Here is a 16,004-nt window from a genome sequence, read left to right as displayed (position 1 = left end):
TCGACGAGACCGAAGAATTTTTATGTAGAACACTTTTTAACCTGACGGGGCCGTAATTGGGCCAACGGTACCCCGATTACTGTTTTGGCTTTTGATCGGATGGGATTGACCCAAACATTAAAGTTGTTTGTTTGGACGCTATAAAGACTTTTCATGTTGAAATATTTTTAATTTGGGGCGATCTCAATTGCGGTTTTTTCCATGTCAAAATCTGGTGGTTTACACTCAAGTGATCAGGCTTGGCATTTGTGCTACTGATGTTAGCCACAAACAATATATACACATGCAAGGCAATAGCTCCTTGCCACTTACACAGGGGTGCACAATCCGTCTGATCTTGTGATTACAGTGACGAAACTATTTTCTGATGTCTCTTGGAGGAACTCAAAGATCCCAGGGAAATCTAATTTGCAGGGTACTGGTATTGAAGTCTTCATCCAGGTCTTGGAAGGGCAAGATATAAGCACTTCTCTTGCCAGCAGTAGTTTTTCAGAAATAAATCAAAATATATTTAGAAGTTCCAAAAAATGACAAAAAATATTCTACAAATATATATATGCATATTCTTCAAGTATGTGTAAAATTTCATTAACTAATTTGATTATTTGCATGCTACACAATGATATCCTCTTGCTAGCGAAAACTGCTGCTGGGAAAGATATTACAGGGCCGTCTGTTTTTCTTCTGTCTAGTGTATCAAGTAGCAAGCAGGCCAAACAAATCATGGCAGCCATGCCCTGTGCCCCTGTTGATCTAGAATTGGATAACCAAACCACTGAAAGATAATGCAATCACATCTCGAGGATGCGCCTCTTCGAGAACGAGAACCAGGATGCAGTAGAAACATAGATCGAGCGGTATCTACTAACAAGAAGGTAAACAAATTTAACAACATTGTTTTCTCACATGTTCGATACAACTGTTTCCTGAAATCAGTATTACAGCATGAAACTGAAATAACACAAAAAGGTACGGGGCCTCCTGAAGGCAATGGACACCAATACTTTCTGAACAGAAATCGTCTCACAATATGGAAGTACAAGACTCGCAAATGATGGCTTAGTAGTTATAGCATACCAGAATGATTGAAGCTAGAATGGCGTCGATGCACCATACCAGAATGCTACAACTGAAAGAACCACTGTGCTGCATTCAGAGTTTCAGACACGAACCTCCTGAACATGCACCATCTTCTGCTGCATTCCGTTCTTGTCCCACTGAGTTTTGAAGCCCCCATGCAAGCCCACCAACCAGAGCTTCTTCAGGGAGCTAAGGGATTCAATGCCTTGAGGGACCTTATCCAGCTTCGACAACGACACAACATACAAACCTTCGATGCACGGAAGGGCGCCATCAATGATCTTTAGCTCGTTGACATTATGCATGTGCTTTAGTGTAAGACTCTTCAGGTGAGGAAAGGAATCTGCAGAAAGAACCAAAATGTTTGCACTACGCATGTTGTTGAGTCGCAGATACGTGAGGTTCGGCAAGTGTGGTGCAAGCATCCCTAGTGGATCCTCGTCTTCCCAAAGGTGACACCAGCTTAGAGCTAGATACTTGAGATTTTCTCCGTGGCTGCGAAATATCGGGCAGTTCAGTGTTCCCTTGGCCCATTTCCCTCTGATGATCAGCTTGTGGAGATGTGTGGACATTGGCTGGAGGGACTCGAAACAAAGCGCCTCATTCTCATCTCTTCCAGCAAGAAGCAGGCTGGAAAGAAGCGGCATGTTTGATAGGGCGGTAAAAATATTTGCGCATTCAGCAGAACTTATGTTGTCAATCCACAGAGTTCGCAGTTGCACCATTCTCTCCAGCTGCTCGGCCAAGTCTTTGCTGGCTTGGATGGTCTCAAGGGTCTGCAATTCTCCCATGTTGGGCAGTGCTTTTGGGGCTTGAATTCCGATAAAGTATCGAAACTCCGACTGCTTCTCATCAGCATATCTATCAGCCAAGAGGTGCCGTAGATTCTTGATCTTAACAATCCCTTTTGGTAGGGTCTCTATGTTAGTTTGCTTGATGTCCAGAGTTTGCAGGTTCGATAGTTTCTCAACAGAGTCCGGGAGTGACCTGACCTTGGTGCGGCGTAAGCCAATGTAACGTAAATTGAAGAGTGTCCCTATCCATGCCGGCACTTCAGTGATTTCAGAGTCCTGTAGCTCGAGGACAGTCAGGTAGTTGGACTCTGATGAAAGCGAGAATGGCATGGCAGGCGTGGATGAAATTGCTCCTACTGACACTAGAGTTCGAAGACGGGGAAGCTTAATTTTCAGTGCAGTATTGCCTTTCCACCCGCATGATGACAGACGACGAACATCCTTATTCATATGTATCAATGTGGCATAATCATTTGCGCATACAAACTGCTCCTCGCTCGCAACACAAAGAGCCAGGTCTCGCACGATATCATGCATCGTACAGGTGCTCACCCTTCCCAGTTCATCTGTCTCCTTGACTTCAAGCATGTTGCGGTATATCAGTTCCATGAGGTTTCCCTCGGCCACCTCCTCCGGGGTGCTATTTCCTTTGCTACACACAAAGCCTTCTGCAACCCACAGCCTCACAAGGCTCTCACGTGACATTGGGTAGTCTTCCGGGAAGAGGCTGCAATACAAAAGGCAGTTTCTGAGGTCTCCAGATAGGTCATGGTAGCTCAGATTTAAAACTGCCCGGAGATTATCATTGTTCGACAGCTCAGTTGAGAGTTGATTGAATATCTGCTCCCAAGAGTATTGTGTTTGTGGCCTCGAAGACAAAAGACCGCCTATAGATAAAATTGCTAGTGGCAGACCCTGACACCTATCAACTATAGACCTAGCAGTTTTCATGAGATGATTGGGACACTCATACACATGGTCCTTCTTGATATAAAAGACCCTCCTGCAGAAGAGTTCGAATGCGTGAGCATTCCCCAAAGGCTTGAGATCGATACGACGTGTCGAGTGGGCAACAGCAGCAACATGATTGTTCCGCGTCGTGATGATGACGCGGCTTGCATGAGAATTGTGGAATGCATCTCGCATTTGAGAGTACACTTCCTTGTTCCAGACATCATCCAATACAATTAAACATTTCCTATCTTTAAGCTTTCGCTTTATTTCTTCCTTCAAGTCATGCACATCCATCCTGTCAATGTTAGGTGATGATGGTTGTTCAGTAACCTTCTCGAGTAACTTCCTCAACAGAGCATCCAAAGTGTAGGTCTGAGACACAACCATCCATGCACTAGTTTGGAAGTTGACCTTTTCACGTTCATACACATTTGTGACGAGGGTTGTCTTTCCCAACCCACCCATACCTGACACAGTTATCACTGTAGTCTCCATCTCATCCGAGTACAACCATTCAGTCATCATTCGCCTGTTATCTTCAATTCCAATAAGATCTTCATCTTTCACAAGTTCAGGGAAGCTATCTTGGGACCGTTGTCTTTCCATCTCAGTGAGAGGGTCATGAACAAGCTGGGATGGTTGGAGCCACTGCTCCTTGAGTTCGATAACTTGCTTGATCTCCTTCTCAATCTTGACTACCTCGTCAGCAATTTGACTGAAAACCCGGACATAATGTGATCCTTTGAGGCACTTCTTCAGAAACCCTTTTTCGACATGAAGAGAGTGATACGAGTATTTGTCCATCACATCCTCGACATGGTAGGCCAACTTCCTCACCTCCCCAATCCAACCCTTTACGACTTTGTCGGCAAGGTACGGCGTGCCTATCTGCTGTATGACATTGTTCATGGTTTTTAATTGCTTCGCTATTCCCTCAATCTTGTCATCCAGATCAATCAGATTACTAACTTTTTCTGACAGCTTGGCCAGCAAAGCTTTGGTAGCTTCATCAGCTAAAACATTCCCAATCTTTCCGAGAGCAACAAGCACCGCCTCCGCCATTTGTGCTGAACACAATAAACATAGATCATGTGTTAAACGAGACATTAACCAATTCCATCCACAAAACTTAAGTCGAGAGTTATCTCGTATGTACAGAGAGGAACTTTCTCTAATGGCTGATTTACTTCCACTAGTTTTCCAACTGAAAATTAATAGATTTGACGACACTTGACCCCACTCGTTTCATGCATGGATGGAATGAGTAGCTCTGTTGATATTTAACCTTTTCTTATTAATGTATCACGAGAGATGCTACCTTGTGTCAATGTACCAGTAGGTCCAGTACTAGGTAAATATTATATGCTACCTTGTGTCAATGTACCAGTAGGTCCAGTACTAGGTAAATATATATAATCATCACTTTTTGTCGTATGACACTGAGATAATCAGACGCAAGTACTAACAGGATCCGTCATGAGAAAAGAGATATAGAGTTTTGCTGATGGAATGAAGGACGGATCTAAGCCACGCCAATACATACTACAGGGTTAAATGCACATTTGCCTGAACTGACTTGAATATAGTTGTATCCGCTATACAACTCTAATGCTTACGATGGAACAAAATAGTCGCTGTTGTTATACAGGTCAGAAAAATACAAGTCTTCTTCCCAGAAGAAGAGTAGTAATAACTTAATAAGCACACATAGAGAAGGCAGTTCGTTGTTGAACGTGCAGTTTTAGCTGTGTTGTGTGAAACCTGCAAACCGTGAACCAACTAATCTGACATGGTACGTACTCTATATTCAAGAGAAAGTCTCATTACCCGACGACGACGAAACTGCTATTCAGTCAAGCAGAGACAGTGGCGATTTGGCATCAACAAACACGGGGCACGGAGCTATCATCCAATCCAAAGATGATAACTTGACACATAGAGACGAATCAAAAGAGAGTCGGCCGGATGCCTGTCCGCCCTGACAGTTGGTTGACTCTGCAGCATCAGAGAAGAGGGGATGAGTACGCTCAGGACTCTCGGGAGCAGGAATCAAATCAGAATGGCATATCGCACCCTGATGACACGGGGATTGGATTTGCCGTTTCCAAGCGGCAACCCAGGTCCGGCTTGCCAGATCCAGAAGCGCAGAGCGCGGCCTGGGGCGCCGCCTCCTCCGCCGCGCCGGCGCAGTCCGACTCCGACGAGCAAGCCCGGGCAGCCGGAGAGAGGCGCACGCCTCCGAGCAGAGACGGAATGAAATCAAAGTAACCAGGACGAAGGAGGAGATCTAGGGAAGAGCGTGCGTGCACCTGCCTGCCGGTCGCAATGGAGGTCGCTGGTGCGAGGAGGAGGACTGAGGAGGAGACCTTGACTCGCTGCAGGTCCGTAGCTCTGCTTCTTCTCCCAAGTCAAGTCTTGGTTATTGCCCTGTTTCCCTTTCTTTATTTTGATTTTGAGAAAGAGGGCAGTGCTAGATTTTTAAAAAAAAATATCGGCTCGGTTACGAGCCGTCGGATATGGCATCATCCTGAGGACGTGTTATGTTTTTCACCGTTGCAATAAAGTTGGTGTTGCGAAAACTTGTGTAACATAGGTCTTATTGCAGAAACTTCTCACGACGGTGATGATCTCTCACGCTAATCGCTCCTTCGTTGTTTTCTACAATTGAAGCTATGCTTTCGAAATATACCTCATGTTGCAATGTTTGGTCACTCATTCTCTAACGTCATGCGTCTCTCCGGTTCTGAAACAAGACCCTGTTATAGAAGAAAAAAGAACTTCATCATCGAACCATTTTTTTGAAACAAAAGATATATTGTAAAAGCCTTTTGAAACAAGACTCCGGTTGCGAAAAAACTTCATCATTGAATTGCTTTTTTCGAAATTAGTCATGTGTTTATAGAAATCTACTGAAATAAGTCCTTTATTACAAGAAAAAAAAAACAGATTGCGCGGGACTAATTTGTGGAACGCTCGATCAAAATTGATCGGACGGCTATGCAAACGGCGGACACTCGCGTGTGCATCAACCGGCTGAATGGTATTGTTTTCCTTTGAGAAAGCTTTTTCCTCCTTGTGCCTTTAAAGATTCGGAGAAATTACGCGGTAGGTAGCTACACATCTATCCTGCTGATGGCATAGTGCAGAGTGCACATGAGACCGTAACGGGCATGTAGACATCAACAAATTTTTGGGTTGGTTGTTGGCAAAGCATGTACTCTGCTTTCAAGAAAATAAAAGAACACAATCAACCACCAACTGGTTATTTTTATAAAAAGTTTACCATAAGTATAAAGTACTTAAAACATAATAAAAAGTACATTAATATTTCTAGATCACCCTGTCGTTGACGCGCCTTAGTTGTCCTCTCATGTCGAAGTCGGACTAACCTTATCGATGACAACCACGAAACCTTTGTGCACGTGCCCCTAAAACCAGTACCCCAGAGCCGCTGTTATCATCGTTGAACCCTTGAACTGATCTAAAGAACCTGACAACAAATCTCGTGTCGTGTATGCATGACGAGAAACCTCCCTCGCCGCCCCGAGAGCTAGCAAAAATTGAGGTCAACATTGTGCTTAATCCATTTTGATGAACGGATTTGAGGAGGATCCAAGACCAGAAGATTGACTCGAAGAAAAAGCACCATCGTATGTTCAAATGTAGCCCTACAAGGACTAAAACACTAACCTATCTTCGATGATTGGTATAAATGATTGTTCAATGTTTACTTACTAATACTAGACTTCAACAGGAAGAAAATTGTTCTTATCAATGTGTCTTCTTCATAATCATGTTTGCCTATGGGTTCCTAGAGATCCCTCGAGGTTCAAATATGCTTCTCTGCTGGATTGGTAATGATATGGCATCAATTTTGAACTAATATGCGTCCAGGGGCTCTTTGTCCGTGAGATAGATTTTAGATATATCCACTAATAGTTTTGATTTTGATTTTGAGAAACCTTCTTCCTCCTTTTGCCCTTAACGATTCCGAAAAGTTATATGATAGGTAGGTAGGCTTCTGTCCTACCAGTGGCCTAGTGCAGACATCAACAAGTTATATGTGGGTGTTTGTTGGCAGAGCACACACTCTGAAGTGGACTCCCCCCGAACCGTATCCCTCCTCCCGCCGACATCCACGCGGCGTCGGGGAGGGCACGAGATCTCCACCGCCAACCCCCTCCTCCTCCCTTGTCCACCCTCGCCGCCGCCAAAGGGCCCGACCGAGCAAAGCCCGACTGGCGCCGACACCGGCGAGGATCGACTTCTTCCTCGCGCGATGGGGTGGAGTGGACCGACCTCCTCGTGTCAGGGCGCGGCGCGGGCATGGAGTGCCGCGGCGTAGCGGTGCTCCGGCGTGCATCTCTGGCGTGGACATAGCGGCTGCGTGAAGGGCTGGACGGCGGGAGGGCGTGTGTGGGCAGCGACGGGCAATTTCGACCGGCGGAATGCGCGGGCAGCGGCAGCTCTGGCCGGTGGTCTTCTCTGCATCTTGGCAGTGCAGGGGCCGACGGAGGTGGTGCCCTATTGCTGGCTAGGGCCCATCCATGGCCTTGGCAGGGGCGGGCGGCGGGGTGTGCCTTGCTGGCTTCGGCAGTGTTACAGTCGGGGCTGTGCAGGCAGCGCAACGTGGTGGTGACTGCCTCCTGCTCCTAGACACGCGCCAATGGTGCGCGAGCTGGGTGGGCGCTGGAGGTGCGGCGCCGGATGCAAGCGTGACGGGGACGGTGCAGATCTAGGGTTCATGCTCGGTCGCCAGATCGAGGCACGGGATGGATTGGAGTTGTGGCTTCGGGTAGAGCTGTCGGGTCTGTCCTGGGATGTGCTCGTGGGTGGTACTTGTGCTCCGTCCGCGGGGTAAGGTGCTTGATGGTGGTGGTCATGATACCATTGCGGCGGTGCACAGATCTCCATTGTTGTCGTGTTAGCTCGCCTAGCCATGGATCCGGGCTGGCTCGCTGACGGCCATCGACAGTCTTAGAGTTGTGTCCCCCCAGTTCATCGGGTATTGGCTGGGACACAAGTATGCATGCCTTCTACAGTGAAGGTGCCTAACCAGGCTCTGGGACCGATGCCGGGATAGGAGTTTATGGTGTGTCATCGGCTCATCGCTCTTCCTACCATGGATGGGTGATACGTGATGTGTGCGGCCGATGGTATCTTGCGATAGGGATGCTGTGGCGGTGGTCCTAGATGGCAGTCCGCATGATTCCTTTCCGCTGGCATCATTGCGGTGGTGGTGGCTCTCCTCCCGGGTTGCGTGGGTAAGGGGGGTGATGCGGCGGGTAGCTCGGGCATGCCCTCTCTCTGAGAGGCTACATCCTGATCCGGATCTGGGGTTCTGACATCGCCGCATGTCTCTTGGCGGCCTCGTGGTGACATGGGTGAGTTACTGAGTGAAAGCTCCGTGCTTCTGCGCCAACGACAATGGCATCAGTGGGTGTCGTGCTCTTCTTGAAGGCATTGTTGTGGTTCTTCTCTTCATGTTAGGGCTCCTGACGAAGACCTTTGTCCATGTAGACTCGAGGTGGTGACATTCTGTGTCGTTGTCCCTCTTGGGGCGTTGTTGTGGAGCTTAGCTGTGCTAGGTCATTGCATGGAGGTGTTTAGTTCGTCCAGTGCATGTCACGGGTAGGGTAGTCACGTGCGTCTATGTGTGTCGGATATCTCAGGATCAGCTTTGTAAGAGGGCTTCCTCACCATCTTGTATCGTACAACCGTGTACTTTTTCGATTGCTGCTTTATCTATAAAGTGGGGCAAAAACCTATTTCGAGAGAGCACACACTCTGCTTTCAAGCAAAAAAATAGAACACAATTGTAAAAGTTTGCCGGAACTACAAAGCACTTCAAAGCACATGAGGTTTTGTCTTGCTGGGGTTCAACTGCATTTACCTACCACGCTTGTACGTACATAAGGTACTGCATCTGCATGATGTACATATATAAAACCACAATGTTTACATGCAGTGTTTCTATACATAGGATAACTTGACATTTCCCCCAATCCACCTAAACAAAAAGCATAACTTAATGCGTCTTATTATACGGCTCATTGGAGAGCATGGGATCCTGTACTATCGAGCTCATTCAGAAAATAAATGTCATCGTTCTTCAGGAAGCCAGAGTACCAACGAGCAGAGAGCTTGGCTTGTCGTGGTCGTGCATCATCGTTAAAATCGACACGGTATAGGCCATACCGTGACCGGGGCCCTGCAAAGAACTCAAAGACGTCTAGGAAGGACCAGACGAAGTAGCCTTTTACGTTCGCTCCATTCCTGCAGAGCAAAATTACGCCAGGATAAATTTTGCAAAAAGGCGATGCAGTTGACTTGAACTACATTCTTGATGACTTTTGTTGAATGGCTAACCTTACTGCCTTCAGTGTGCCACCCATGTAACTCTTCAAGTATTCGATCCGTTCGGTGTCATAGAGAGTGTCATTAGATGCAACACCTGCGGAGAAGCAGGGCAAGGCAGATAATATTGTTTAAATTTTGATGAACTAGAGGATGTGATGTCTACATAAACATTATGACATAAATTTTATCTAGATCTGCAGAACGAAAAATTGGAGGTTGTTGCAACCAGACTAGATACTTGCCATTCTCTTGCACATAGATAGGAATGTTCCCATATGCTTTTGTTAGGTACTGCAACACATATTGCAATCCTTCCGGGTCACTTTGAGAAGATGATGGGATATTCTGCAATAAAAGAAAAAAAAATTGTATATATGTATCACAACTCATAAGGTGGACAATATCTAAATCATTTGAGGTCTAAGTGTAGTCATATATTTTTAGTATCTCGTGTTAGATTAGAATCTGTAATACGAAGAATTCATGTCTAAAAATAATTCAAGCTAGTGGTTTCTCTAACAAGAATTGTTGAAAATATTACCTTGCTACTTCCTGGGGTTGTTTTAGAAGCTGCGTCACAAGAAAAAATATTATGTTAGCACTCGGCCAATGGGTTACTCCAATTCGTGTGTCTATTTGAGAAGTGACAACAACTTTTTTGGCCAATATATACATAAACAGTGTGATTTAAAAAATCATTCATCATTTTGTTATACAATATAAATGAATTTCATTGCCCACTCCTTTTGCCAACAATTTAATGAAAAATGCATATATTTTGTTTACCTCTTTGGTAAAGGGACATGTCTGCTGAATAGTCACGAGTGCCTTTGTCTAAAGGACGATCATTAACATACATGGAATAGTAGTGGTTTATTCCTATGAAATCAACAGCTCCCTTGACAACTTGAGATTGGGATTTTGTGAAGGATGGAAGTCGAGACCCAACATTTTTCTTCATCACATCTGGGTAATCTCCAGAAACCAAGGGCTCTAGTATCCTAGAAAAGCATCACAAGTTGGTTAGCTGAATACTTATTGTGAACTCTCTAGAACATGGAAGTAAACATAAGAGTCCAAATAATGTTACCATCCAAACACGAAGTCTAAGTATCTTTTAGCTGCTTCTATATCCACATCAGAGTTCGTCATAGGATAACTCCAAGAAGAGTAAACATTTATGCCAACACCTCCCTTTTGTGCATCCTACTTGCAAGAGTATTTTTATGTACACATAAAAGTTAGAATGTGAAAATACATCAAGCAGAATTAGAAGAACAGTTTCTCAAAAAAAAAACAGTGTTTTTGTTGTCCATGAGATTAATGCATGTCTCAAAACTGCCTAGAACATAATAATTTTGTACACACAAATTGTAACCATGGAGACTCTGAAAACAGTGTACAGTTAACCAATACTTTCTTAACAGATATCAACTAGATAATGATTAATGAATCTTAGAATACAACATAAATCTTAATAGTTTATTCCTTAAAGAAAACAGAGTAGACATGTCGGAAAAAAGGCTTAGCTTTTAATTTTGGAGACAAGATGACTTACTCGATATTTTTCTCTGTAAAGTCTGGTAGTTGCTGCATGGGCCAGTATCATGTTATGAGCTGCTATGTATGGTTCCACTGTTGAATTTCCCACTGTACAATTTGTTATTCCAAATGGGTCGGAGCAACGTCCGGGGGCAAATAGTGCATTGTCATAAGACCCTAGTGCGCTGACATTAGGTTCATCTATTGTTGTCCAGTATGAAACCCTGTCTCCGAACTCCCTAAAACACACGTCCGCAAATGCTGTAAAATCCTCCCTGCATTTTTCAATGCCACTGGTTAGGAAATGGAAAGTAGAAATCAACTAAACATTGTCAAGGCATTTTGCATAAGCCACCTCCATTATCTATTAAAAAAAGGTTGAGTATTTTTAGCTTTTGAGCAATTTCCTCGTTACAAATGGAAAGTTGCGGGATCTTACACAATTTTCGGGCTTAACCATCCAGCATACTCATCATCCAAAACTTGCGGGAAATCGAGATGGGAAAGCATAACATGGACTTGAATCCCTAAAGAATCGTGAAGGCTACACATATTCAGAACTCTGGATAATGAAGAAGAACAATAAAGAATTTGTCAACTATGACAAATTTGTCATTGTCGTGCATATACGATATGATTTTCATTGTTGGTTAATGATAACTTATACAGATTAGTACAAATAACTGTACCATGTTGCACTAGCTCATTTATAAGGTTGTTGTAGTACTCCAAACCTTTTGGGTTGACAGCCCCCCTCCCATCTGCAATTCTCAGTTTTGAAACCAACAAAGATCAAACATTTATGTAAAATTCCTGAGTATGGTGACGAAAATATTGTGGAATTCTTTCATACTTGGTATAAGCCTTGACCAGGAGATGGAGAATCTGTAAGCCTCTAGGTTAGTGTCAACCATGAGCTTGACATCATCCTGAAACATAAGGTGATGTCATTATTAGTGTAAGACAAAGAAGCAACAACCTTATGTTCTCTTCCCGCAAAAAAAATGATGTTCGAAAAAATCCAATCACCAGAAAAGAGAGTATAATATATTTGATTTTCTGAGATCATTGTTTTGTGGGATTCTGTAGAATAAAATCAATGGGGAAAGTAAAATTCAAGTTGCAGCAAGTAAATGTAACCGTAATTACCTTGTACTTGTGGTACCCATCAGCAGCTACATCGCCTGTGCTTTTATCAGACATTTTCCCTGGCATGAGAAGGAGCCTATTGTCAAACAAAGTTTTACCGGGACGCTGGATTTGGTCACAATACTGACAGTAAGGTTTTGTAGGCGTGCAGAAGTAACAGGTTAATTAGTTAGTCACCTGCTTGAGTGAAGGTGTCCCAGATGCTTGGGCTCCTGCCATCCTCAGCCACAGCACCCTCATACTGCAAGAAAATTAACTCGAAGAAGGTAAACCAGAGCCACATATACAAGTTGAAAAATAAAAGAACCAGATCCACATATAATAAACAAAACTAACAAAAACAAGGAGGAAATGAAAATCTGCTTGTGTGGTTGTTAACTTGTTAGGCTTCGTTGTGAGAGCTGGTGGACTGGATCCTAGCGAACACTTGCATTTGTTGGTTTGTTTGCTCTGTTTAGATGGAAGAAAGCAGGGCCCAGAGCCTTTCATATAAAAATATGCGCCAAACTACAAAATACGGTTGAAGCCTGAACTAATCCGGGTCATGTGTTACCTGGTACGCCAAGGTGGCGGCTCCGAAGACGAATTCCGGCGGGAAGTCGCTCCTCGTGAAGCCAAGAACCGGGGACGTGCCATGGGCGGCGGCTAGAAGGAGCAGGAGCGAGAGGGGGAAGAAGGCCATGGCAGCGGGGTGTGCTGATGAGATGTGCTTTCGTTTCGTGGCTATGGTAGCTTATATGACGGCTTCGCTCATCACGCATCATGAAACAGTTCCACCTCCCGGTCCCTATGAAACAGTTCATTATTTTTTTGAGAGCTACTACGAATGAACAAACCACATGGGACACGATGCTCGTCCATTAACGCCCAATAGTTGAACCAGAGGGCGAGACAGGGGATCACCGATTCACACTGTCGGGCGTTACTGTGTTAGGATAATCTTGTTGTTACAAGTGCCTGATCCTACTACTACTACTACGTACTACTCCCTCCGTTCCTAAATATAAGACCTTTTAGAGATTCCACTATGAACTACGTACGGATGTATGTAGTCATATTTTAGGATGTAAATTCACTCATTTTGCTCCGTATCTAGTCTATAGTGAAATCTCTAAAAGGTCTTATATTAAGGAACGGAGGGAGTACTACTTAAGGCAGTAGCTATCTGTAAGGTGAGCTGCAAAATCAGCAAGCTTAGCAGTTAGTATCTCTTCTAGGTGAGCTGTAAAATAAGTTTCTCACTTTCTCTACAAGGAATCCGGGAGAGGAGCTCAAAGGTTTGAGGACGAGGAGAAAGCGAACCGTTTTTCCATGCTTGGCAGTGACAGATTTATCGCTCAACTCCGTGGTTGTCGAATCTGTAGATCCCGGATTTTCAACTCCGTGGTTGTGACTGTGTTGCTCATAAACTTGCTAAGGCGTACTAGTCATTTAAAATTGTGGATTATGCATGCGAGCAATTTTAACATGGCGTCTCTTACCTCTTCTTTTCACACGAAAGATAAGAAGGTAAGAGTTACTACTTAATGAAATGAAGTTGTTTTTACACTTTTCGCTCAAAAAATAAGTTGTTGTGACACCTAGCGGGTCTGCTCGGTGGCTGACTTAAAAAACCTTCTTTGAGCACTTGTTTAGGTGGAGCTGCAACAAGTAGTTGTCATCTTCGTACGGTAGTCGGGACCTGAAGGCCCAAAGGTCCGCCATCAAGATGGTGACCGAAACACCACTTTGCGTCTAGGGTGAAAAATCTTGTTCCAGCCATGATTGGTTGGTCTCAGCAATGACGAACGCGCACCGTTATCTTGTTGGAGATGTTGCCTCATCAGGACGAAATCCTTGTCTGGCCGTTTTCAACCGGGCAAGACAACGGTGGCATGGGAGCATTTTTTTTCTTCTTGAATGCGTTGTCGCGGAAGAAGTCAACTTGATCGTAGGTATTGATCTCATATCTTATAATTATTCTATTGTAGTTAACTATATTTTGTACTATCTTTGTTGATAATTTTGGCTTCATTGCCTTACATCAATTTTAAGAGCATCTACGTACAGCGGACCCCTATATGCTTCTCAAATGTCTGGAACGTCCTTTCGGTCAGTGTCCGGTCAAAAAGATTTGACCCAAACCGGGGCCCTCATTTCCTTCCTAAACGCCGGCACTAACCGACACCCCTCATATCCATCTCAAACATGAGGATGATATGAGGGATCGCGGACGCGTCCGGACACGCCCGATCAGTCCGCATGTAGGACGCGACCCCACTTCAGACCATATTTCCATTTTTCTTATTCATTATTTTCTTTCTCTCTTTTCTCCACCAATCACATGCAAGTGACCGGACATATGGGAAGAGAAATGAGAAGTGCGGCTGCGCGGACCAAATTATAGGGGCTCAAAACGGACACGCCCATTCACTCACTGGGCATGTCCGTGGGCGTTTAAGGGGTCAGATTTGCTAGGTCCAGCTATAGATGCTCTAACAAAATTGGTTATGTGGATCACAATGGCTGGGGGTATCAACCTTTTCTTTTTAAAGAGAAAAAGAAAATAAATTCAGGACCTCAAGGCATGTGGATAAGCTTCTTTACCCATCTCTTTCTTAATACTAGATGATACCCCACATGTTATTGCAGGAATATCTTACAACATATTTCAATGTGGTTCATCGTATGAAACATTAATACTTGAAATAAAAATATAAAAAGTAAAAACTCAAAATACATATAATTTATTTGATTAATCACTATATAATTATAAAATATTTATTAATATGAATAGCATATTATAATGGAAATTATTATGTATGTTTGCATGTTGATATGAGTCTTTTTTCAACGCATGTTTAGTGATGAAATGACATGTTTACATGTTGAGAGACATATGATAGTGGGGATGGGCCTTTTCTGATGCATGTTGCGGGATGATGTGACATGCTTGGATGTTGATAGAAATAGTAAGTTAATGCTAGCTATTTAGATATTTAGTTTGTAGTACCTACCTGTTTGAAATACTAGATGATACCCCCCATGTTGTTACAGGAATATTTTGCAATATATTTCAATGTGATTCGTCACACGAAATATGAATATTTGAAGTGATAATATAAAAGAACTAAAACCAAAAATACATAAAAAATTATTATGTTCAATTACTATATAGTTGTAAAATGTTTACTAAATATGAGTAGCAGAATTTAATGAAAATAGCAGAATTTAATGAAAATTCTTACGTATGTTTGCATGTTGAGATGAGTGTCTTTTCCATGCATGGTCAATGATAAAATGACATACTTGCATGTTGACAGACATATGATAGTGAGGATGGGCCCTTTCTCATGCATGTTGTGGGTGATGTGGTATGCTTACGTGTTGAGAGGAATAGTTAATGAAGGATAGCTATTTAGATATAGAAAATACAATACACATAGTTATGTGTATTTTAAAAGGAAATATATTACGTTGAAATAAGCCTTGATAATAAACCATCCAGTTCTTCCCAGTTTCTATCGCTTTGGCATAATTTCGGACATATATACTTGATGATTAGTTTGTAATGTGCCAGTAATTTTGTTCCTTTTAAATGATACTGGGTTATTTCTTAGCTTGTTCCCGCACATATAAACATGAAATCAGTTTTCAGACATCTTGAATGAAATGTTATAAGTCAAACAAAATGAAGATCATTGTTGCACATACGAATATGCAAGCATCATTATCGCACATACAAAAAAAATGAGCAAGGAAAAAAATGTTTGTGTGGTTGTTATCTTGTTAGGACTTAGGCTTCCCTGTGAGAGCTGGCAGACCCCTAGTGAATAGCTGTCCGTTTGTTTTGCTTACATGAGAAGCAGGGTCCACAGCCGTTTGTATAAAACATGTGCAAATAAAATAAAATAAAATAAGTCAGTTCAAGCTGGAACTAATCTGGATCATTCCTTACCTGGTATGCGGAGGTGGCGGCTCCGAAGACGAACTCCGGCGGGAAGTCGCTCCTCGTGAAGCCAAGAACAGGAGGTGTAGAAGAGAGGAGCAGCAGCAGGGAGAAGAAGGCAATGGCAGCCATTGCTGCTGCAACCGGATCACACGTACTGGTACTGTACTAGCTATGTTTCTTCTTAGCCTTGGCGA

At 43.5% G+C, this 16,004-nt stretch overlaps 2 protein-coding genes across 5 annotated transcripts; both read right to left on the bottom strand.

Moving 5' to 3' along the window:
- Positions 1–876: 876 nt before the first annotated feature.
- LOC123445334 (disease resistance protein RPM1-like) lies at positions 877–5,330 on the bottom strand. Of its 3 annotated transcripts, none has more exons than XM_045122302.1 (3): positions 4,902–5,329; positions 4,656–4,823; positions 877–3,895 (listed from the first exon to the last, which is right to left on the bottom strand). In XM_045122302.1, exon 3 carries the CDS (start codon positions 3,888–3,890, stop codon positions 1,161–1,163), a length of 2,730 nt encoding a protein of 909 aa, XP_044978237.1. In that variant the 5' UTR covers positions 3,891–3,895; positions 4,656–4,823; positions 4,902–5,329; the 3' UTR covers positions 877–1,160. The 3 variants fall into 3 exon arrangements, with proteins under 3 accessions (XP_044978237.1, XP_044978238.1, XP_044978239.1); XM_045122303.1 differs by having other exon boundaries at positions 5,138–5,329; XM_045122304.1 differs by lacking the exon at positions 4,656–4,823 and having other exon boundaries at positions 5,138–5,330.
- Positions 5,331–8,674: 3,344 nt separating this feature from the next.
- On the bottom strand, positions 8,675–16,004 carry LOC123445332 (beta-glucosidase 5-like). Of its 2 annotated transcripts, XM_045122300.1 has the most exons (14): positions 15,817–15,887; positions 12,433–12,666; positions 12,057–12,120; positions 11,880–11,938; positions 11,584–11,659; positions 11,420–11,491; positions 11,170–11,257; positions 10,747–11,005; positions 10,279–10,394; positions 9,975–10,189; positions 9,730–9,758; positions 9,431–9,533; positions 9,198–9,282; positions 8,675–9,104 (listed from the first exon to the last, which is right to left on the bottom strand). In XM_045122300.1, exons 2-14 carry the CDS (start codon positions 12,559–12,561, stop codon positions 8,879–8,881), a joined length of 1,521 nt encoding a protein of 506 aa, XP_044978235.1. In that variant the 5' UTR covers positions 12,562–12,666; positions 15,817–15,887; the 3' UTR covers positions 8,675–8,878. The 2 variants fall into 2 exon arrangements, with proteins under 2 accessions (XP_044978235.1, XP_044978236.1); XM_045122301.1 differs by lacking the exon at positions 12,433–12,666 and having other exon boundaries at positions 15,817–16,004.

This window comes from Hordeum vulgare, chromosome 3H (assembly GCF_904849725.1).
Source record: "Hordeum vulgare subsp. vulgare chromosome 3H, MorexV3_pseudomolecules_assembly, whole genome shotgun sequence".
NCBI classification, from domain to species: Eukaryota; Viridiplantae; Streptophyta; class Magnoliopsida; order Poales; family Poaceae; genus Hordeum; species Hordeum vulgare.
The sequence above is the reverse complement of the archived record's forward strand: the minus strand, read 5'-3'. Positions and strand labels throughout refer to the sequence as shown.

Coding starts and splice junctions, on each gene's coding strand:
- LOC123445334 (XM_045122304.1), bottom strand. CDS start 3,890: ATGGCGGAGGCGGTGCTTGTTGCTCTCGGAAAGATTGGGAATGTTTTA.
- LOC123445332 (XM_045122300.1), bottom strand. CDS start 12,561: ATGGCCTTCTTCCCCCTCTCGCTCCTGCTCCTTCTAGCCGCCGCCCAT. Junction 9,759..9,974: donor CATGTCCCTTTACCAAAGAG/GTAAACAAAATA, acceptor CTTGTGACGCAG/CTTCTAAAACAACCCCAGGA. Junction 9,534..9,729: donor CAACCCCAGGAAGTAGCAAG/GTAATATTTTCA, acceptor CTTTTATTGCAG/AATATCCCATCATCTTCTCA.